The following is a 24,039-nucleotide window of genomic DNA, read 5'->3' as shown; positions in this document are numbered from 1 at the left end:
AGATTATGAGCCAAATTTTGTTCTGGAGTAAGCAGTTACAACTCCTATTAAAACCAGTGGGAGTCGTACCTCTTTATATCAAGTATGAATGTCTCCCTATCTCTTTAACATTTAGCATTTCTTAAAAACTTTTCACTATATGATATCATGACAAACTGACTAGAGAGAAGAAAAATAATCTTCAAGATTTCAATTCACTTTTTTTAAAAAGTGACTATATTGACTTTTAACAAGATAAACACTACTTCTTACTACATTTCAGATGCCCACTTTTCTCCTTACCCTTTCCAAAGACAAAACAGGACAGGAGAAAATACGGATGGGATTTTTCTACTAAAATCATTTCCTTATACAGAGAAAATGGCATATAATCGAATGTGAGATGGGCTTGTTGTCAATTAGGATACTGTCCCAGTGTGCCTCTGTTATATAAGGATAAGACAACTACAGAAAGATGTGGAGATGTGAGCAGGTGGTAACCATTCTGTAATGGGTTTATTTATAAATTTCTGCTTTTTCTCTCTTACTATATATACACAATGTTAATACATCCCTGTAGGACACCCTACAGTGGCAGGAAGACATCTGTGGCAAGGAGGTCCCTCATGGCTTGAGATAAATTGCCTTTATTTTTTTCCTTTCTCCTACCTATAGCCCACTTTGTTCAGTCATGACTAGACAATGTGCTGATTTTGATAGTTTTGCTGCGATCTGGGACACAGTTTAATTAAAGCCATTTCTGTGAAATGTACAAAACCCTAGAAAAAATGGCTACTTTAAATTTTATATTGTTCAGTTTCATGACATATCATCACCACTGCCCTGGGGGTGGACAGGCCGGCTTGCTGCAGCGAGAGTAGGGGAAAGTACATGAGGCAGGATAATACCAGACCTACTTTTAGGATTACACTAGTCACCAGACAGGGATTCACACAAATACTAACATCTGCACGGAGAGACCTGCAATAAAAAAGTCTTACCACATGAGAGACAAATACAGATATTTTTCACTCTCTGGGGTCACTCGGTATTACAAATATTTGAATCCATTCATTATCAAAACATTTACAATTCATTCCACATGCTGTTAAAACAGAACACCCAACACTCCGTGCAAGTCACGTCATAAAAATGAACGAGAGGAAGGAGCCACAACCTGCCAATCTAAAGCACGCCATGCACCATGGATGCCATATGAAGAGACTTCCCACTCCTTCCCACACATGCAGTCTCCTAGTCTACCACCATTCATATACCTCTAGATTTTGTTTAGTGTAATACCCTATGGAGTACAACCATTATCTCATTCCTCAGGGGACTGATGGTTTCTGTGGTTTTAACAAAAAACAAACAAAAATGAACAAGTATTTACAGCTTTAATTCCTTAGGGTTCATTTTTGAAGAAAGGACTCTACCTATCTTAATCCATTCTAGATATAGTTTAGTGTTATTATATATATATATATATATATATATATATATATATACACACACACACACGAGAATAGGGATGAAAGAGGAAATCAAGGATGCTAGTTGCTCAACTTTTACAATAATGCTATGTGATTGTCTTTCCAAGATAAAACAAAGTCATTATCTAGATGCAGTTTTTGTGTCACCTTTATAATAAATGAATGAAAATGTTTGTGACTTTTGTCTCTGAGAATCAGCCTAAAATTCAATGATGAAGAATGTTTTAGAAATGCATTTAACAACAGCCTAAGTTTTGGGACGGCATAAGGAGTTCACAATCTGGTGTTAATATTGTGAACAACTACAGAAACTGCTACCACTGTTATTAGAGCTGGCTGAATTATCTGGTGCAAATAATTTACTGAATTAATTTGGGCATTTTTTTTCAAGTGAACTAATCATTAATACAATTTTTTTCATTATTCAACAAGTGCTCAAGAAGGTCAACTAATAGTAAATGATAATGGAGTCAACAATTTTTTTTCCTTTCATTCAGGGAATACTTTATTCCCAATGAAAATCTTTTTCTTAGAAATTAAGCAATTCATCGCACATTGTGTGTCAACATCGCTGAGCACACTGGGGCTGCTACTGAAATACAAATAAATAGATAATAATATCCATAAATAATAATTCAACCATCCCTAATAATGCATATGGCATAGTACCCAATCAAGGAATCCCTGCTACAATAGCAATACTGGCCTCTGCTATTTTCACAGGTGGTACTCTCTTTTTAAGTGAAGCTTTCTAAGGAGTGAAAGTTTTCAGATAAGCTAAAAAAAATGAGAAGTGAACTGAAATTATGATGCTTTCCCATGAAACAGACAGCCTGTATACCTGTGAAGTAGCCCTGGAAGAGGATATTTGTTTAGACAACAAATCAGTGGTATAAAAGTGAGGTTAGAAATAGGACAAATATCTCTTTTTTCAACATTCTTATTTATACTGGAATTTTGCAGCATGTTCACAAGTAATATAGTAACATCCAAGATCTACTGCAGGTCAACTTACAATTCTAGTATGGTCTGTGTCTCTAATGAGTGTCACAGGTGCAAAGTACTAGCTATTTAACTTCAGCCCTTCTCAGCCAAAGACATCAAAGCATGAAGCAAACTAACTTGTCAGTCTTCCGTTTATTTAGGGTATCTAGCAGCTGGAATAAGCAAGAGAAAGATCCCAAATATTTATTAGTAAGGCCAGCTATTATCCTCAAAAACAGAAAAAATAGGCCAAGAAAGGCACATTGGAGAGAGGATATAAAGATAACGAGAGTAAAAAAGCATCAGCGGACTAGGGACATTGACAATTCAGAAGCAATAGCTGATTTTGTTAATACAGCCATTAATAAAATGCTTAATCCTGCTTTCACTGACAGGGCCGGCCCACAACATTTTGGCACCTGAGGCGGGGAGCTCAAATGATGCCCCCATGCTCCCTCGCTTGGGCCAAAACTTTGAAAGGTCTCAATTCTGCCTTCTTCCTGTTCTGCTCCTCTCATGGTACTGCTCTGCTACCTACCCCAATAAAGGAAAATGAACAACTTAAAATGCCTTGTTCAAAAACGTTAAGTAACACTTAACTTTCAAATGCCTGAACAGCAAATGTAACTTTTCTTGTCTGCGTAGTAAACACTGGCATTTTTATCTGTTTGAATGATCAAAGTGGTGCTTTCCGTGCCTTCTTGGTTGCAGAGATTTGAACTGCTTCCTGAAGGTCCACAGTCTGGTCTAGCTCATGCTCTATTGAGATGGTTGCAAGGCCGAACAGCCTCTCCTGTGTCACTGTGGAGCGTAGATGTGTTTTTATTAACCTCAGCTTGGAGAAGCTGCGTTCTCCACTGGCAACTGTTACAGGAAGTGTTAGAAGCATGCACAGAGCAACAAAAGCATTTGGAAAGAGCTTGGTCACCTTATTTGTGCACATATATTCCAGAACAGCCTTTGGAGTTGATCCTGATGAAATGTATCTTGAAAGGGCTTTCAGTTCTACACCTAAATCACTCGCATCAATATCGCGCATGTCATCATGTGTCAACACTGTCTCTAGTGCCCTGCATTGCTGGTGTAGGTCTTCTTCAGGTATAGTGAGGAGTTTGGGAATATCATACAACATCCCAAATATACTGCCGTGTTCCTTGAGCTGCATGAAACATTCTTCAACTGACTGTATTGCACAATCTAGCACCTGGTTAAAGAATTCAACTTTGAATTGTTGTTTGTGGTCTCTTATGGGATTATCTCGTGCCTCGTAATCAAAATGTCTTCTTCTTCGGTGACTCTTGTATTCTTGAATGGGTGGGAAAATAGCCTCAGTGTGAAGTTCTTCTGCCAACTTCTGTGCACTCTTCAGAACATTTTGAAATCCCTCATCTGACCGGTAAGACTGTAGGTATGACTTTGCTTTGTCCAGTTGTTCCATTGCTCCAGATATATCAAGGTCAACACCTTGGAGTCTTTTGCTTACAACATTTATTTCAAACAGTATGTCATGCCACAACACTAAGCCACACAGAAATTCGAAGTTATGTATGTTTCTGGTGATTCCATTTCCCTCTGCCACTGTTCTCTCACGAACAGTTCCTGTCATAGCATTATCCTCCATAATGGCAACTATGGCATCATCCATTCTTCCCAATTTGGTGTTGGATAGGCTTTTTCGCCTCCACTTGACTTTCCCATCGTGTAGCACTCAGTGGTTTCAGTGTCAGAGAGGATGTTCCCAGATGTTGCTCCAAAATTTGCCATCGATGAGTTGATGCAGAGAAAAATACATAGATGCTTTGAATTACATTAAAATATTTAGCAGCCTCACTAGATGCTGATGCTGCATCACTGACCACCAAGTTCAATGAATGAGAACTGCATGGGACAAAAAAAGCTTGAGGGTTTAACTCTCGGATCCGTGTCTGCACTCCTCCGTTCTTTCCTCTCATGTTGGCACCATTATCATAGCCCTGACCTCTCATGTCAGCTATCGCAATTCCTCTATCTTCCAGCTTTTTAAGCAGCACATTTGTCATACCAGCTCCTGTAGTACCATCAACATCTAGAAAATGCTCTCTGACAGTCACCATTGCAGGGACATTTTCACTAGGTTCTGTTGTTACAAAACGCACCATTGAAGTCATTTGTTCCGTATGGCTGATGTCAGGTGTGCAGTCCAGAATAACCGAACATAAGAAAGGCCATACTGGGTCAGACCAAAGGTCCATCCAGCCCAGTATCCTGTCTACCGACAGTGGCCAATACCAGGTGCCCCAGAGGGAATGAATCTAACAGGTAATGATTTTGTGATCTCTCTCCTGCCATCCATCGCCACCCTCTGACAAACAGAGGCTAGGCACAACATTCCTTATCCTTCCTGGCTAATAGCGATTAATAGACTTAACCTCCATGAATTTATCCAGTTGTCTTTTAAACCCTGTTATAGTCCTAGCCTTCACAACCTCCTCAGGCAAGGAGTTCCACAGGTTGACTGTGCGCTGAGTGAAGAAGAACTTCCTTTTATTTGTTTTAAACCTGCTACCCATTAATTTCATTTGGTGGTCCCGAGTTCTTATATTATGGGAAAAAGTAAATAGCTTTTCCTTATTCGCTTTCTTCACACCACTCATGATCTTATATACTGTTACCCGGGGTTCTTTCAACCCAAAGCTCTTGGTAATGTTTACTCTGTGCGAGGTGGTGTCAAGAAATAAATCAGGGGAGACATGGCCGTCCGACCAATAGCCGTCTGGTACAAACAGGACAACGCAAAAGTGCTTTCACTTAAAGCTAAACTTTACTTAGTCTCAAGCACTTACACACGTCCACAAAAGGTTAGTAAAACACCCCCAACCCTTGATAATTACCAAAGCTGAGTGTGGCTCTCGAGTGGCACAGCGGCCGGCTTCCGGTGGCCAAATCTTTTGTCTGCCAGTGGGGACTGCAAGATGTATCCAGAGGGAGAGTCCAAAAAGAGTCCAACTACCTCAAACTTTTTCCCCTTATTTATACATTAGACATGCCCCTTAAAGAAAACTTGTTACAAGCAGTTTCAGTGGTCCAACAAAAGATTCCTTCTGATTATTGATTAACCAGGTGTGGGTTTTTCCAGAGTTTGCAGCCTTGATGCCCCCAATAGATATTCCTGGGGCACATCCTGCTCCTCTATGCATGTATCAGCCACTTCAACACAATTCTTATCAGGAAGGACACGGGGTCAAGCTGCCCTCTCTGTGGCACCTAAAGACCCCCCTCCCCTCCTGCCTTGGTTAAGCTAAGCCTGCTGACTTGGTCAATTTACAGCCTGCTGACTTGGCTGCTTTTAGCAATAAGCCATAGTGGTTTCAGGCACTTTACTGGTTTGTCAAAGTCTTCCCGTACAATACCTCTATCATATCCCCCCTTAGTCTCCTCTTTTCCAAGCTGAAAAGTCCTAGCCTCTAATCTCTCCTCATATGGGACCCGTTCCAAACCCCTAATCATTTTAGTTGCCCTTTTCTGAACCTTTTCTAATACCAGTATATCTCTTTTTTGAGATGAGGGGACCACATCTGTATGCAGTATTCAAGATGTGGGCATACCATGGATTTATATAAGGGCAATAAGATATTCTCCATCTTATTCTCTATCCCTTTTTTAATGATTCCTAACATCCCGTTTGCTTTTTTGACTGCTGCTGCATACTGCGTGGACGTCTTCAGAGAACTATCCACGATGACTCCAAGATCTTTTTCCTGATTAGCTGGAGCTAAATTAGCCCCCATCATATTGTATGTATAGTGGGGTTATTTTTTCCAATGTGCATTACTTTACATTTATCCACATTAAATTTCCATTTTGTTGCCCAATCACTTAGTTTTGTGAGATCTTTTTGAAGTTCTTCACAGTCTGCTTTGGTTTGAACTATCTTGAGCAGTTTAGTATCATCTGCAAACTTCACCACCTCCCTGTTTACTCCTTTCTCCAGATCATTTATGAATAAGTTGAATAGGATTGGGTCCTAGGACTGACCCTTGGGGAACACAACTAGTTACCTCTCTCCATTCTGAAAATTTACCATTTATTCCTGCCCTTTGTTCCCTGTCTTTTAACCAGTTCTCAATCCTGAAAGGATCTTCCCTCTTATTCCATGACAACTTAATTTACATAAGAGCCTTTGGTGAGGGACCTTATCAAAGGCTTTCTGGAAATCTAAGTATGCTATGTCCACTGGATCCTCCTTGTCCACATGTTTGTTGATCCCCTCAAAGAACTCTAATAGATTAGTAAGACATGATCTCCCTTTACAGAAACCATGTTGACTTTTGCATAACAATTTATGGTTCTTCTATGTGTCTGACAATTTTATTCTTTACTATTGTTTCAACAGAGTAATATCTTGCTGACTTCAGATCTGCCACAATCTTCTGTTTGACTTTTGTTGCCAGCAACTGTATGATCTCATTTTGAATTGTTTTTCCAAGGTAGTGGTTTGTGTACATTTCTTGGGTGGTGACACTTCTTAGATGCTCCTGGAGTACAGCATCAAAATCAGCCATCAGCTCCACAATTTTAAGGAAATTTCCATTGTTTGGCACATACAGCTGATCTGAAGTGCCACGCAGTGCTAGGTTTCGGGTAGCAAGTATTCTCACAATGGCAATATGTTCTGAAAAGGCTCTTTGCCAGTCAAGAGCAATCTTCTCTTGATGCTGATCATCTATGGTGGCCTTTAACCTTAGTCTCATCTCAAGCTCTTTCCATCTATGGAATGCTTTCTGGTGATTTGCTGCCTTCTCATGGCATGCCAGGTTTCTAGCCAGATTTTTCCAGTCCTTTGTTCCTGTAGAACCCAATGTGGCTGGAGCATTAGACTGGAAGAGTTTGCAACAAAAACAGTATGCAGCAATCTGGGTTTCTGAGTACATAGGCCATGGCCTCTCCACTTTGTCACCATTGTGGTTTTCACGCCAGTAACGTGTTGGATGGAAACTTCTATTTTCATTGTTTTTGGGGAACATGAAGTTTTTCACTTGCTGTGGCCCATGCAGTACATGGAAGTCCCTCAGGCTACTGCTCAAGTGGGTCCACAGTCCTGGATCATCTAGACTTAAGGAACTAAATTCAGCAGCAGCTGTTTCTTGCGCCTTCACCACACCCTTCTCTGATCTACACTTTTCTTCAGGAATGTGCATGGTTACATCCATTTGAGATGGAGATATGGATGCTGCAGTAGCTGCCAGGTCACCTGCACTCTTGACTAACTGGAAGATCAGGCATATCCTCACCACTCACATACTCACTGGGGCCGGAAGGCTCACCATGAACATTTGTGTCTACGTAGCTCAGGACTCCTTCCTGCTTAGATAGGAGATAGCTCATTCCTGCTTAGATAGAAAAGCTTCCTTTGCTTTCTTTCTTTTTCTGAACGCCAGAGGGGCGTTTTCTTCTTTCACTCATGACTGCTGTTCTGTGCCAGCTATAGTGGCTCTCAACACTCAATTGAAGGGGACAAATAAGCAGGCTGGTAGCAGGGCCTGAGTGAGGGAAGATATCAGCGTCTTAAGGGCCTAACTGGCTCCTACTACTTCAGTTGACTGCCTGTTCTCCTCAAGTGGGTTCAGGGAAGCAGCAGGAAACAGGAAGCTCCCTGAGAAGCTGGTGTTAATCAGTCCAGGGTCCTTCGGGTGCTAGAGAGGTACATAAGAGGCTCCTCCTCCTCCTCTCTCTCCCTGCAGCTCCTGCTGCTTTTTGTTATTCCCTCTCACCTTTTCTCCTGCCTGCCTGTTATGTCTCTTGTGCCCTCCTTCCTCCAGCACAGCACTCCACCATCCCTGTGCATCTAGAGCAGAGAGAATACATATGCACCAGCAGCAGACACAATTTTCTACACTCTGGGTCCTAGTGGCGCCCCCCCGCCCTTCCAGTCTGGCACCTGGCGGCTGCCTCAGTTCGCCTCATGGTAAGGCCAGCCCTGTTCACTGAAGTCGATGAGAAATATTTCACTTATTTCAATGGTGAAGGATCAGGCCTAAAACGCAGGTCTAAGAATACATGGTAAGTGGAATATATGCAAATCAGCAAGTGTGGATGATATTTCTATTGATTTCAATAGGGCCAGGATTTCACCCTACATGGCTTAAGAGTTTTAAAGTAATGAAACAATGAATTTATTAAATCACTGGTAAATAATTTTGAAAAAAAAATCCTGGAGAATGAAGGAGGCAGCAGATATATATCAAAAATCATATGTCATACCAGTCTTCTAAAAATGGGAATAAAATAAGCAACCCTGACAATTACATCCAATAAGGCTAACCTCTATCCTGAGTATAATCATGGAAAAAATATTAAGAGGAAGAAAACCCAGTAACCTTCTAGATTATAATAGTCATAAGCAATTATGGGTTTGGTAAAAACAAAGGCATGGGGGTTGAATAAAAACAAATCATGATGGAAAATTAATTGCTTTTCAAAACCTAATTACAAACTAGTGGGTGAAGCTGTAAAGTAACAGATTTTAATAATGTGTTCAATGTTCTGATTCAGAAACTTTTACATAAAAAGTCAAACGGTGTCATACTGACTAAACATTTTCTGAGGGACTGTGAACAAAAGTTAATGATCAACAGCAATGTATTGAGTTGGAGGAAGATGCTGCAGGGATGGTGCTTAATTTGATATTTTATTTGTGATCTAGAGGATGAGAAAACAGCATATTATTTACATTCATAGATGATTCTAGATTGGAAGGTGATTCAAACACCAGTGAAGACATTAGAATAAAATAAGGGTTAAGACTGTGAGCAGGAAATAACAAAATTACATAAATGCAAGCTAATGATCAGTGTATCTATGGAAGAGTAATCTGAAATTGATATTGAGTAGGAAGGAAGAAACTGGAATACTGTACACTAAAGGAGAACTATGAGTAATAGAGAACAGCTAATTATGTATGACTTTGCTATTTGTTATCGCAGCAAAATAAAAAGCCTTTGCAAATTTAGACATATGCATGCATTATTTCACAGACTAGAGAGTTAATAGTACCTTTCTGTATGATTCTGGTGAGATCATACCTAAAATATTATGCACAGTTCTGGACACTTAGTACTAGAGATGGGCTAGAGTCCTAAGTTTTGAAGTGGGCAGAGCTATCAAAATCTTGATCAAACTTAAGATCCACATTTAGTAATCTCTCTCTCTCTCTCTCTGCACAATGGTACCCCAATTCCAAGCTTACAAAACTTGAAAGGAGTTGGGTCAAAATTCATACCCAAACCTGAATTTCATGGCTGGGGTCCATGCCTATTCAGTACCATAGATATGTTGTAAAAGGGAAGTCAGAGAATATCTGGAGAGATTGATTTATGCAGAAAGGTCAAAAGAACTAAACTAATTTACAGAAACTGATGAATATGGGAGATATAATATCTATAGTCATTTTAAGGGTGTAAAAACAGTAAAGAAGAGGTATTAGGATGGTATTGGGGGGTATAGCCGGGGCAATGGGATGAAACTGAATGGCGTCAAGTTAATACAAATATAAGAGAAACTTCTAACCATGAAGACTCTTTCAGAAAGATCTCTCTCAAGTGAGTGATGGGAATGCCTTCTTTTGAGCCCTAGAGTACACAAAACACTGAAAGAAACATACCTGTATCAACACAGCAATGGGCTAGATGAATCTTTTCTAGTTTTACATCTCTATGTATAGCTGAAGAAATCTGTCACACACCATGTTTTAAAGGTCCCTCCTGTAATAAATACATCTCACGGAACTGTATTTCTTAAGTGTGAGTAGGTGTATTTGTTTTATTAGAATTATGTTCTATTTAAACTTTAATTGAGTCCTGATCCAAGATGGCAGCAATTCAGGAGTTAAAGCAATGAAGTCAAAATATACATGTGTCAAGAGTGACTGCACTAACAAGAAGGTAAACTTTCCTGGAGGTAGGGATGGACAACTTCTGAATATGTTTCATTTTCTGGCAAAGTTTTAAAGAAAAAAGCTGGAAATGAAGCTTAGCAAATGTAGGCTATGACCCTAAAGTCTATATAGTCTTGCAGGACAGGATCAACCAGCACAGTTACTAAGCTGTGCTTCCTAGAGTTTAGGATTAATCATGCTTGCAAGCAAATGTCAAGTGCTTGTTATGGCCCAAATCAGAGCGAAAAGGAAGTTTCAGGGCAAGATAGGGAAATTCTCCTTATTAGGGGGAGTTGTAGTAGATGAAAAGATGAAGAGAAGATGAAAAGCAATTAAAGGGACGAAAAGCAAATACTCTTCAGGAAATATGATGTAAGTTGGGTATTCCATGGGAGGAGGCTAAGACATACTGTTCTGGCAAGAACAGTTACAGGTGAGACCAACCAATGTCCACTCTACTTAATGGATCAAATTCAGCCCACTGACATCAGTGAAGTTGCCCTCACTTACACGGGGGTTTAACTGCTAAATTTTGTCCACTATGTAGGTCCTAACTGACTGGAACTATATTTGGGAGGAGTTGATATGTGAGATGCATGAAAGCCATAAAGGTAATTTTATATACTTCCCGGAGGTAGGTCATAGTATTGTGTAAACATAATATTCAAGCTTTATGGGCCAGATCATTAAAGCTGCCTCAATGAAGCTTCCATCTTTGGGGACTAATGGGATTTCTGTATGTAAATTCTGTCCCCGCCTATAAACCGTGCTTTAAAAAGGCACTAATAATGGTCTATGCAAACAAAATTATGCGAGTACAAATGTAGGCCAAAATTTTATAATCAAACGTTAACATGGTGTAAGGAAGAGATAGTAGTTACCAGTTACATAAGGCCTTTTATTCCAAAGGATCCTATAGCAATTCACAAATATATACATATTACCCCACTGAGGGAGAGCAGTCATTTTGGCTAAGCCCATGAGAGCAAGCCCATTACTCTTACAAGATGTCTGCAAAGCTTTCCACACAAAACAGACCAACTTTGTCAGCTTGTTGGGTTTTTTTATAGTCTCATTTGCAAGAACCAAAATGCATGGTGTTCAATTTATCTACCTTGCGAACATGAAGAGATGAGATGCGGTTCCAAGGAATCTTTGTATTGCGCACCTTCTGCTGTGACACTAAGGGCTTGTCTACAGGAACATTTAGTTTGGAGCAAGCTCAGGGGTAAATCTACCCTGCACTAGCCTCCTGCACAAGAACTACCCATGTGGACCCTACTGACATGCACTAACAATTTCAAAGCAGGGTAGGTCAAAACGCACTAAGGAACTGTTAGTGTCCATCAGCATGGTCTGCATGGCAGACTAGTGTGGGGTAAGATTCACAGCCTGGCTTGCTGCAAATTAAATGTTCACGTAAACAACACCTAAGTTATTTCCTGGTCTGATTTTCTTGGTATGACAATAACATGTAAACTAACTATTTCTGTGCCCACTTAAAAATACAGCAGAGAAATAAACAAGGAAATAAAGAATGGCTAGACCTTTATTTGGGGGAAGAGCAGATATTATTTTGGGGCTTTGCTAAGTGTCATTGTTTTGTAAACTGTTTGCTAAGAGTTAGTCTCTTCAGATAGCAATGAATACCAGATTGCTGGGGCTTAGCCACACATCTCTGTCTGCAGAACCATTTGAACAGCCATGCAAACACAGCTCCCTGAAGAGTCTTTCTAAAACAGGCTGTGGTTAATGTTAAAACGAACATAAAAACTGAAAATGCAAAAGCAATACACCCTCATTATACAGTCAGTTCAGAAATGATTCTTCAATTGAGTTAGTAAGGCACATGCTTCTCATCATATAGCATGAAACAATAACAGTCATCACTGAACTATATCCACCATAGGTACACTTAAGAAATTTTCTAAGGCATCTTAACTAATATAAGAAACAGGGAAACAAGGAGATAGCAGCATTCAGAGTTAGTCAGAGCGTGAAAAAAGTAGAAACAAATAGTTTTATCAGGCTGCTTCAGCAATTCTCAAGTCTAAAACTGGACAGGAAAACTGATCCAAAGGTCGCATTCAAAGATACTAAGAATCAAGGCCGTGATTCCCAATGCCTGCTGAAGTTAATGGGAGACTTTTCAGTTTCTTCAGTGAGTGCTGAATCAGGTCAAAACTGAGCTATATATAGTATGGGGGGAAAATACATTCTGGGAGGACAAAAAACATGGCTCTAGCTGCAAGGCATCTGGAAACAATTGGAATTTGCATACAGTAATGTACCCTTCACTGATGATAATACTTTTATTATGCTAAAAGAAGAGCAGGACTGTTGGTGTGCACCCTTTAAAAATGATTTTGTGATTCATTACTTTCCTAATAATTTTATTCATCTGAGAATTTAGAAGTATCTTTCAACTGCCATTACAGTGATGTTTTAAAAAAATGAAGGGAATATATCTCCAATGAATATATCAGACCTCAGTTTATTAATAGATTACAATCTCCTTCAGGTAGCGATTGCATCATTTGCTATTCTCTGTGCAGCACCAAACACATCAGTGGCTCAGCAAAATTTAATCAGTCACGTAGTGCAGCACTTGGCACCAACATGAAGGATTCAATTTAAATCAATAAAATCAAACAGAATTAAGAATATAGGACCAATTTTACTCTTTTTGTATCAAGCATTTTTCTGATGAAGGGGAGTAACGCAGTTGGGAGAAAAGGGACACATTGTAGGTGGGGAAAATAGGGCTCTGTTTAACTGCCATTCCGAGGTGAGTGGACAAACATACTAAAGCATCCTGAAGTGAGGTAAATAAGGAGAAGGATGAAAAAGGTGGGGGGGGGGGGCCACATATTAACAGAATTATGCAGACATTCACCTGCTGTTGTCATGATCAAGACATGGAGAGGAGCGGCTGCAACAGAATAGATGATTTAGCATAAAAAAAAGAATGGATTAAGTGAAATATAAGAAGAAAACAGAAGAGGTTTTTGACTTAAATATATAACTTTGTATATATATCTATACACAGTATATATGAGGAGAGGATAAAGTAAGTTTGGGATATAAGCATAAACAAACACCACGGGTTACTACAACAGCAAAATTAGAATGATTTAGGATGTCATCAGATCCTCTGTACATGTGTGCCTTAATCCCAGTTTTGAATTGGAGTGTTCAGGTTGGCACTCACGTGCCTAAATTTGGCATTTGGAGTCCTGAATACTTATCTGAAACCCAGATAAGGGACTGTGCTCCCTAGTTCAGGTGTTCAAATTTGAAAATTGGGCCCACAGCGTAACATGAGTAACTCTGTATCTACATGTCTCAAATATAATTTCATCAAGAGATTCTGGTGACATCAATTCCATAAGAGCTAAGATTCCATCGCAACCCTCTCTTCTCAAGTCTCCTATCATGAATCTTCTGTCCTCCAGCTTACCCCAACTTAGCATGTTTCTGGTCCTCCTTTCATTCCCCCTCCAGAGTGATAAATTTTAAACTTTTTCTTCTAACCATTTATGTTCCCGATAATACATTATATGGTCAATTATGTACTTTTCTGACATCACTTTCTTATTATGGATGTCTCCAGTGTCATTTACTTCTTTTGACATCAGCAAAACTTTGCCTATAATGAAACACACCTGAGTTTTGTTTTAAATAACCTGTTAAAGGCATCAGTGTATTCTGATATCATTTAATTTTGTACATTTGAAAAAGACTCTCAGCTGCTACCTGCCATGTCCTGTTTTCACAACTATTTCCAAGAAGTGAATGTCACACTAGGGAAACAATTTAAGGGATTCAAAATACAACACTTTAAATTTATTTAGTTTACCTTGTTAGCAATGATCCAATCTCCTTTTTTGCAGACAGGCAGCTAAGAATGATAACGCTAATTATTTGTCAATTTCAGCTGCTGATTCTCTACTGTTTTTCAGTCCTACTGATGGAAGTAATGTTTCCAGGAGGGTAAACTTACTAACACAACCCCCACATGCATTTGGATTGTCTATTAACCAATCAGACTTCTATTTCCAGAATATCTATTTAATAAATGTATGTGTATATGTAATAATAAAAATAATACATTGCACTTACTTATGCAGTGCATTTCATCTGAGGATCTGCTTTTTTATATATAAAATGTAAGCATTATCATCTCAATTTTACAGAGAGGAAACTGAAGCACAAAGGGATTAAGGGCTTGTCTACACAGTGATTCAATGAATGGCAAGTCTGGGTGTGAATCTACTGTGCACTAGCTTGCCATGAACTAACTGGCTATGTAGAGCTTGCTACCATGTCCTAAAAGTTCTATAATGTGCTTTACCGTACTACTATTTGAAATGGGAGTAGACCAAAGTGCACTAGGGAATTTTTAGTGCACTGTAACAGGGTCCACATGGTCAGTTTGTGCACCGTAGAGTCGCACCCTGGCTTGCACTGCACTAAATTGCTGGGTAGAAAAACCCTAAGTGGAAATTTGCCATAGACCACAGGGGCAAGTTAATAACAAAGTAGGTAATAGAATCCAGGTTTCTTGGCTCTAACGACATGCTCTAACCACTTGATCACATTGCCTCTCTGTTTGTTTGTAATATAAATTTAACAAAATTTAACAGGCAACTGTTAAATACACATTTGTCTTGAAGATTTTTGGTAATCACTTAATTCAGAAGAGTAAAGCTGGAGTTGCTTGCATGTCACCGAAACCCAACAAAACAAGTACAATGTAACAATTTTGCATATGTACCGTGCCTTAAAACTGTACCAGTTGCATTCAATGCTACAAACCACATTGATAGATGAAAAAGATACAAAAATGTGCTATTGACAAGCAATATCTAAAAACTGCAAATGGAAAGAGATCTTCAAATTCAGTGTTTCACTTTCCAACCTAATGAAAACATTATGCCCCTTTCACAATGAGATTACAAACTCACTGTAAACTGTGTGACTAAAACTCTTTAAAGAGACCTGCATAAACCTGTCCAAAACCTTTATCTCTCCTAACACAGAGAAAGGAAGTTAAAAAAAATAAAGACTATATTTTCTGGCATTTCCAGAAAAGCGATAGGTCTTTGCCTTCTCATCGGTTACAGCATCCAAGAGTCTCTAACATATTGAAACAATCTTAAATTTGCTGAGCATGTCATCTCATGCATGTCTCCTAATGAGAAGGATACTCTGATTGTTTCCAATGGAGGTTAGATGTCCTCCTGCCGGAAAATTATAATGTGGCAATATTTTTCCCCTTTAAGCCGGTTTATTAAGATATAAAGAGAATACTAACTCTGCAAAATAATTGGGAAATGTTCTACACTAAATTATTGCACACTATTGGGGTGTCAGCTCCCATAGGAGGAGGAAGTTTTCTTGTTTCCAAGATGGCTATCAGAATCTCTGACCTTTGTTTTGTTGTTCTTCACTCATGTGATTGATAAGCCTATAAAAGGACAGAGTTGGGTAAATGTGCCCCAAATGTATGGTTAAAATACATACACACACCCTCCACAGCCTAAGTTGTGAGATACTTTATCAGGGCCAGGAGGGAAAAAACCTTTTGCTATTTAAGGAATGCCCCACACCCCCTTTTCCTCTCCTTGCTGTGAGCACTCAGCCTCTCATCTTGAGGAGGAGGGCTTCTTGGCTGACTGGCTAGACAGAAGGGCCCAATATAAACCTATTGTCTCGTATGCACCCAAAGTAGGGCTTATAAGCCCTTCCTCTTGCTAAAGAGTACCATTCTGCACCCTCAGGACAGCTCTCCCTCCATTGGGTTGTGGATTTTGAGGCCTGTGTGGGCAGCATACCAGTCATCTTTTTGGTGTTCAGAAGGAATCTTTCCCTCACTTCCATATTGGCCTGGGCAATGTGATGGGCTTTTTGCCTTCCCCACTGCAGCCCAGGGATCTGGTGGGTAGGGTAAGTTGTAAAATTCACATTGTCACAATTTGACGGATAGCCAGTACAGGTGCTTGTTAATAGGAGCTCGGTTTTCACGATTACAAGCAGAATAGGAGAATGTGGGAATGAGGTTGGGGCTCCTAATGTCCCGGACAGCAAGGACAGAACGACTCTTCACACCCCCTTAATCCTCATATGAAAGGAGGGTGGAATCCCATCACCTGAGTCTACGTTCACTCTGTGTGTGTGTGTGTGTCGGGGGGCGGGGAGTAGAGGGCTGACCGCAGTCCTCCCTCACATACAAAGCAGGAAGAACCTGCACTGGACAAGTTATTGCCAGATAATTCCCAGTGTGTTATTTAATAAAGTTATAGCCTAGTTAAATCACACTCCTGGTGTCTTGTCTTTCTTTCTGTGGTGTCTTGGGACAAACCCCATGCTTTAAACAACCTAAAATCAATGCTTCCATAACACTTGTTTTCCAATTGCAAACAAAAAGTTTTCTTGAGTGATTTAAACATTTCCCTGTAGTGTTTGTAAGCCATATATTGCAGCAATCTGCCAGTGTATGATAGCCTAATAATGACTTCAGGTAGTGGGAAAATAATGTAAATGCCAAATTTGTTTTCATTGTTCTAACTAAGTGAAATGCAATAATTAAACAAACAGCATTAAGAGAGAAAAGTAGAGTTTTAAATTTGCTTCAGTTTTAAAATAAGATGTTAATCCTAGAACTCAGTTAAGCACACATGGTTCTTAAACACTATGATTTAATCCAATGTGTCCCTTTAACATACAAAAGATAAGTTAATTCTTTCGATAAGTCAGTGGAAGGTAAGAATATACTTTCATGGGGCATTTTTCAAGGGTTGGATTTTAGTTCTTGAAGGCTCCTTTAGTATTATATTTTATTGCTATATTAACAGTATAAATCAAAAACAGAATAGTAATACCAAATATTACCTCTGTCTTTTGTTAAATACAATTATTTTCCCCATGGCTTTACAGAGGCAGTTGCTTCTATTACATTTAATTGCCTGACCCTGGAACTCAGACTTGGTCATACAAAAGATCTAAGGAATCACTGATTAATCTTTGAACAAAAGTGTGAAATGATCAAGCCCCAGAGAATGTGAAAACACTGTTATAAAAAGTAAATAACTTATCACCTGCAATCACTGGACAGTTCAATTGTAGTGTAGTGAAAAGTAATATACATCATCTGGAAAAAAGACCTTTACTTATCTGGCACCAATTGCTAGAATTATCTACCAAAATAATTTTCAAATCTAAATCTTGACACACTCTCTTTCTAGATATAAGTGTTCAGAGTTACTCATTTTTGATCCCAAAATGCAAATAAGCAAACAAGCCCCCAATTTTTTTGCCCACACAGGATAACATTTATAAACCCTGATTTGGCCAGGTCTGGTTTATTTAGTTTCTGTCTTGTTCATGTTTCACCAAAATGGTGCCAATAAAAATGCTAACAAAAAATACTCAGTTGTGGGGATAGCTGAAGGCAACTGGTCAGGAACGTATAAACCAAAACGTTCATAAGGCTGCTTGAATATTACCTGGAGGACATTAATTGATTAGCAATAAACATAACTTACTGTGCTGGATTTTTGCATCACACAAACCACCACTATTCACTTTATTTATTAGAAAGATAATCTTCATCAGAAGAGACGGTCTCTCAAGATTCTGGTTGTAACACTTGTGATTTTTAGAATTTTTTCACAGCTTTCATTACATATTGCTGTTCTGGGGCATAGTTTACTATATTTGTAAAAAGCACTTGCACAGTTCACTCAGCCTCCCTTCTCTCACTTCTTTGCAATTTCGTTCTGTCAAGGCCTGACACAGTGAAGTGCTGAGGGCTCAAAGTTGCTCAAACTCTCACTGATGTCAAATGACCTCACAAGAGGTGCTCATCACGTGGCAGGATCAGGCCCTTGCTCTCCTTTATTAGTAAAAACAAAAAAGGCATGATATGCTTTTTCTCTCCAAAAACCCCAAGCATTTTTTGGGGTGAGGGTGGGGGTGGGGTATTAATAGTTTGTCAAAAGCTGGGAATGGGCAACAGGGGATGATCACTTGATGATTACCTGCTCTGTTCATTCCCTCTGAAGCATCTGGCATTGGCCACTGTCAGAAGACAGGATACTGGGCTAGATGGACCTTTGGTCTGACCCTGTATGGCTGTTCTTATGTAGTAATTGGTCAAAATCCCTCATGTAAAGCCTGATTCAATGCTTGCTGAAGTCAATGGAAAGATTCTCAGTGACTTCAGTGGTCAATGGATCGGGCCCATATTCATATTCTTCTGACTGGCTGAATTTGAATGGTTATAACAATTTTTTTAAATACTAGATTGTAATGAAGTATTATTCAACTCCAAGTTAAGCATTAGCTCAAGCAGCTGGGACCTCAGTTATTCTCTCTCTGTTTTTCTGACCCTCATAGTACATATCAATGGATTAGGTTACTCACCCTGAATGAATAGGGCTTGAAGAAAGCGCCACATTGTCCAAATTTTCAGTGCCCCAGCTTAAGCGATATGAATTCCTTTCAGCTTCCTTGGCCAGAGTTGATACCTGGGCATGCGAAAGAACTCTTATTTAATTTGTATTTTCATATATAAAAGCAATGAGCCATAAGTAAGAGTTATTTTTGTATAGCAGGGCTGCAAATGATTAACACTTTAAAAAAGGCAACAAATAAAAATGAGCAATAATGACATCAAAGTATTACAAGCATCTTATTGTAACATCTTGTGCTTTTTCTAAACAACCACAAATATTACTGGCCCCAGTGAACAGGAATACTGGGAGAGACCAGATTTACCCCTCTTTCAATGACTTGATTGTCTCTTCAAAAATCTTCTCTCTGAATAGTGAACCAGATCCTCAGCTGGTGTAAATCAGCAAAGCTCCTTCGATTTCATTTACAGCAATTCAACATTTGACCCCATGCCTATTAACATTGCTAAAAAATCAGATACAATGGAAAGCCCTATAAAGATGTACTGTAGATGCATTCACACATTTCTGGTTCATACAGAATATACTTTAGTATTACACAATAAGCTAGTTCATTTAATAGCAGCTTGAAATTAGACAAGTTTATGGTACAATTAATACTGCAGCACACATTACGTTGTACAGTTAACAGAATCCACACAGGGATTCTTTTTCATATTTCCAAAATTGAATGTTTAAAATAAATGCATATTGTGCAACTGATCAGTAAGATAAAGAGAAAGGTCTTACCTGGTGGCTGGGTATTATGACTGTATCATCAATCATGGCACTGTCCCTCAGGTAGGAGGCATGGCTCAACGTGTGGGACCTGTCTGAACTGAAGGACCGCAGGCTGGTAGGTTGGCAGGATGCCATGGCAATATATCAGCAGTAGAGAAGGTATTGTGAAAATGGGATGATGGACCAAGCGGAAGAGTGAAAAAAGCGTGCTATTAGCAAATATAATGCAACTTCCAGGGGGAGTATAAAATAGAGTCTTGTGGGTCTCTGATTGAGCACTGAACCAAAGTCTTTTGATTGACTCCCCTCATTTAATTAAAAGAAGAATGCAAGAGACTAAACTATATCATAATCTACTTTATTTTCTATCCACCAATGCTTTAAATTAGCTATGTGACTTAATTGCTTCCTTTATACTAAACAGGAGCTCCTGCTGAGACTCTTTGAACAAGTTCTCTCTCCTGCTCCATAATACAAGTGAACTGTCTAGGAAAAAATAGATGCAAATATCTGACAAGAAGCGAAATGAGTCCCTCTGAAGTTTCATTCTGATCCATTCTCTCTGACTCAAATTATAAATGAGGAAAGGTTCAGTTTTGTCCCCTGGAAGGTACACAGCAAGGTGAACTGTGGCCAGCCACATGCTTCCTGTGTAAAACAAAGTGCCTCCTGCATGCCTGCAGCATCTCTAAAACAGCAATTCAAAATGTGAGCACAGGTTCCTTTGTACGTACACACAGCAATACAGAAAACTGGTTGCTGTAGCAATGAGAGATGCAAGGCAATAATAAGCTGCTTCCAAGCGCCCAGCTCAGAACTTAACTGCAATATCTGCTAGCTCAAAACAAAATCCAAAAAAGCAAAACAAAACAAAGATACCCTAGCACACAAAGACATATCGAGCTAATATGGAGTTTCTGCCTCACAGTACTATTAATTTTGCCCTTTACATATTAAAAACAACAGTAAATACAGGGTTTTTTGGGGGAATTTTTTTTTGCAAAAAATCAACAGCTCAAACCCCTTCGGATTTTACAGGTATCACTGTATATTCATGTCGGTGTACTTCTTGTTATTATTCTATGTAGCTAAGGACACATTACATGTAAGTTTAGGAACTAGCTATGGTCTCATGGATTGCACTTGCGTGGGTACTGTCCATGATAATGTAGAAACATTAGAACACTGGAACTGCCGAACTGGATTAGACCAGTGGGCCACTTAGCCCAATAAACTTTCTGACAATGGTTAGTACCAGATGCTTCAGACGAAGATGGAAGAAACCCCATAACGGATAGTTTTGAAATAACATGCCCGTACGGGAAGCTTCCTTCTACTCTTGGTTGGTTAGTGGTTAATTTACATCTGTCTCTATTAATTAGAGCTCTACTCTAATTAATTGTGGATGTACCATAAGAATTCAATATATTTGTAGGTTTAAAATGGGATAATTTATTTTCAAGTATTTTAAATATTAAGTGTGCATTATATACATTAGATTGAAGTAAGTACTATTAAATGTAAACGTATTGGAAGTCAGACAAAAATAGTGCAGCAACAGCTCCTGTTCAATGACACTGTATATAATTACATTCATCCAATCGATTCTTGCAGTATCTGTATTTTACAAATGAATGGCCTGGCGCATTTACATTAGAGATACATAAAATTAAAAGAGCTACCAATGCCCTTCCTTTGCATGTCTGCCATATTGAATGGATTGTACAAAATTGATCATAACAAAAATGATGAAAATATTACATGAATATCAGCCTTGGAAAACTGCCATGAAAATTAGTGCAGAATACCTTCTCACCCACTCTGACCAGGATAATGATGGTGAAAAAACGAATGATATTTCATTTGCACGTCATCAAATATTACTCACCCCGATGAGTGGGCAAACAGAATTGAGCAAGGGTGATATATGGCATTTTGTGGATACTATACATTCCCTGGATGAAATTCTGACTCCACCAAAGGCAGCGGCAATGGCAAAACATCCATTGACTCCAATGGGGCTAGGATTTCATGCATTTTAGTCCACGTATAACTTGTTTTAAATGAAATGTACTGTATAAAGCCTTGGTTGTAGGTCTTTTGAATAGACAAAGTATGTTACTTTGGCAGATATTTTGTAGTGCTACACCTTGTTTTCCATAATAACATTACTTCAGTAAATATTCATTCTTATATCAGAAATTAAACATCAGTAGCAGACCCCATTTTTTACCACTATCCTTTACTTGCTTTAATGCTTGAAACATTCACAGCTGATTTACAGTGCCATCCAGATCATAGGTCCTGCTGTTCAGCTAACGTGCGGTTTCACCAGACCACTACTGATTGAAAAGAAACATGTACTGGGCTCTACTGCTAGTCTCTAAGGGTATGTCTACACTGGGGCTTGGATCTAGCCTCCCAGCCTGGGTAGATTGACTTCCGCTAGTGGGGCTCCAAGTAGCATCCAAAAATAACAACACAGATGTTGCCGCTCAGCTGGCAGCTTGAGCTCTCAAGCCCTGCCAACCCCTGAGTCTGAGCTTGGCTGACTAGCCCGAGTCTCCACTGGAGCTGCAATGTCCACACTTTTATTTTTAGAGCATTTGCCCAAGCCCCACTAGTGTGAGTCTGTCTACCTGGGTTGGGAGGCTCCTAGCTGCAGCAGAGACATATCCTGCAGTGATTTGGTCCTCTTTCTCCTATGGTTAGGAGACATTACTATTACAAGCACTACAATTTGCCCACAACATGCCCAGTGAATGGTACATGTTCATAAATACATGCCCAGTACATTGAAGGTATGGACATTATTAAGAGACATGATCGTTACAAAAATGTGACTGAGGTCTGTGATGAATTAGGAGTATAACATTTCCATTAAAATTTGGTTTAAGACAAATACTGAAATGGCATTCCTCATTTTCTCTGGATTATATCAGTTGCATACATAAGGAACAACCTGATTGCTAAAGCATCTGGTGCTGAGGTACACTAAGTGGTGTAAACCTAGAACCAAGGTGCTTATGGGAACCAAGACCTCATTATTAATGGGAAGCGGTGTTGAACAGAACTGATTAAGAGACACGTACACTAATTATTATTTTTGGTAGGCTTTTAGGAATATTGTCACATAAAGTTACACTAAATAAGAGGCAAGATACTCTAGGAAATCTACTAAAACATAGACTCTCTGCATGGGTTGTTCAGATAATGTTGCCAAATTCACGATTGCAGGATGCACTGGATCACTGGGACTCCATTCACCCTGCTAGTGACCAATTGAGAGGATAAATGTAGCACTTACCACTGGTGACACCTGGTGTGGGAAATACAAAATGTCTTCTGTTGCCTGAGCACTCTGTGAAAATTACTCGAGCCCCCTGCAACTTTATATAAACCAGTCTTGGAAACATTCCCTAATAGATCCCCACTTATGGATAGAAATCTTTCCCATCTGACATGGCAGATACGTTTAAGTTAAGTTGAGGAGTGGAGGTCATACACCAAATCTCAAACCTGAGCCTTTCCTGAACCTAGGTTAGCTGACAGATCATTATATGCTACTATATACCAGGTCATTTCTCTTATCTGAGAATATACCTAACTCCCACAGCAATGCCATTCATTTGGCCCTGTGAAAAACAACAACTCCAGTACATAAGTCTCCTAGACCCATCAGCAGGCCTGCAAAATGGATGGATAGTGATCGGTGTTGCACGAGTGTACTGGGGATGACACTGTTTACAGGCTGTGTAATACCTACCTGGGCATAGTGCTAACGAAAGCATATTAAAAAGAATGATGGGGAGAGAGAAATAATAAACAGGGAATAAGGTTACAAAAGAAAAATATAAGCTTTTTAAATATAATTTTAAATGCATAATAATACATGAAAATGGGCAGCTTAAATGATTTGCTGTGCTGCATTTGTTAGAGCAGAAAAAAAATGAAATCTCTATTGCATTGCATCGTCTCTGATTCAGGTACTGCAGCAAAGCAACTTTAGCAGTGTTAGGGGTAATTCCCATGAATATGACCTTACTGTATTAGTGAAAGAGCAGCATAAAGATGGACATGGGAAAATGCACATTTTTGTTTGATTCTTTTTTCTGGATGTCCTTTTGCTGCATTTCAGTTTAAACAGATCTGCTACAGGACCAGGAAATAATTTTCATATTGCAAACAGTGGGCCAGATTTTTGTCTCAACTATGCTAGTGTAAATCCCCTGAGATCTATGCATGTACTCAAGATTAACACTGACATAAATGAGAACTGAATCTAGCCCAGCATCAATCTATGTGAGCCTTCTTATACAACTCATTGAAAATCAAAAAGAAAAAAAATCATCACCACCAGCAGATTATTATTAACGCTTTTTGATTTTTTTAACCACTGTGTTGTAGGATTCATTGGATTTACTGGAGCAGCAAAGGTTCCAAGTTTGGAAGGTCTAAATGCTTAGGGGTTTAG

General features: G+C 39.2%; 1 protein-coding gene across 1 annotated transcript in view; it reads right to left on the bottom strand.

Annotated features, from left to right (window-relative positions):
• Positions 1 to 24,039, bottom strand: part of ANK2 (ankyrin 2) — a 256,841-nt gene that overhangs the window by 57,685 nt on the left and 175,117 nt on the right. Inside the window, exons 25-28 of the mRNA XM_074950755.1 lie at positions 23,332 to 23,343; positions 19,575 to 19,662; positions 18,796 to 18,899; positions 14,228 to 14,269 (exon numbers count right to left, since the gene is read on the bottom strand). Of these exons, the coding sequence (XP_074806856.1) occupies positions 14,228 to 14,269; positions 18,796 to 18,899; positions 19,575 to 19,662; positions 23,332 to 23,343 (246 nt within the window). The remainder of the gene's footprint in view (positions 1 to 14,227; positions 14,270 to 18,795; positions 18,900 to 19,574; positions 19,663 to 23,331; positions 23,344 to 24,039) is intronic.

The sequence above is a fragment of the Natator depressus genome, chromosome 4, assembly GCF_965152275.1.
Source record: "Natator depressus isolate rNatDep1 chromosome 4, rNatDep2.hap1, whole genome shotgun sequence".
NCBI classification, from domain to species: domain Eukaryota; kingdom Metazoa; phylum Chordata; order Testudines; family Cheloniidae; genus Natator; species Natator depressus.
The sequence above is the reverse complement of the archived record's forward strand: the minus strand, read 5'-3'. Positions and strand labels throughout refer to the sequence as shown.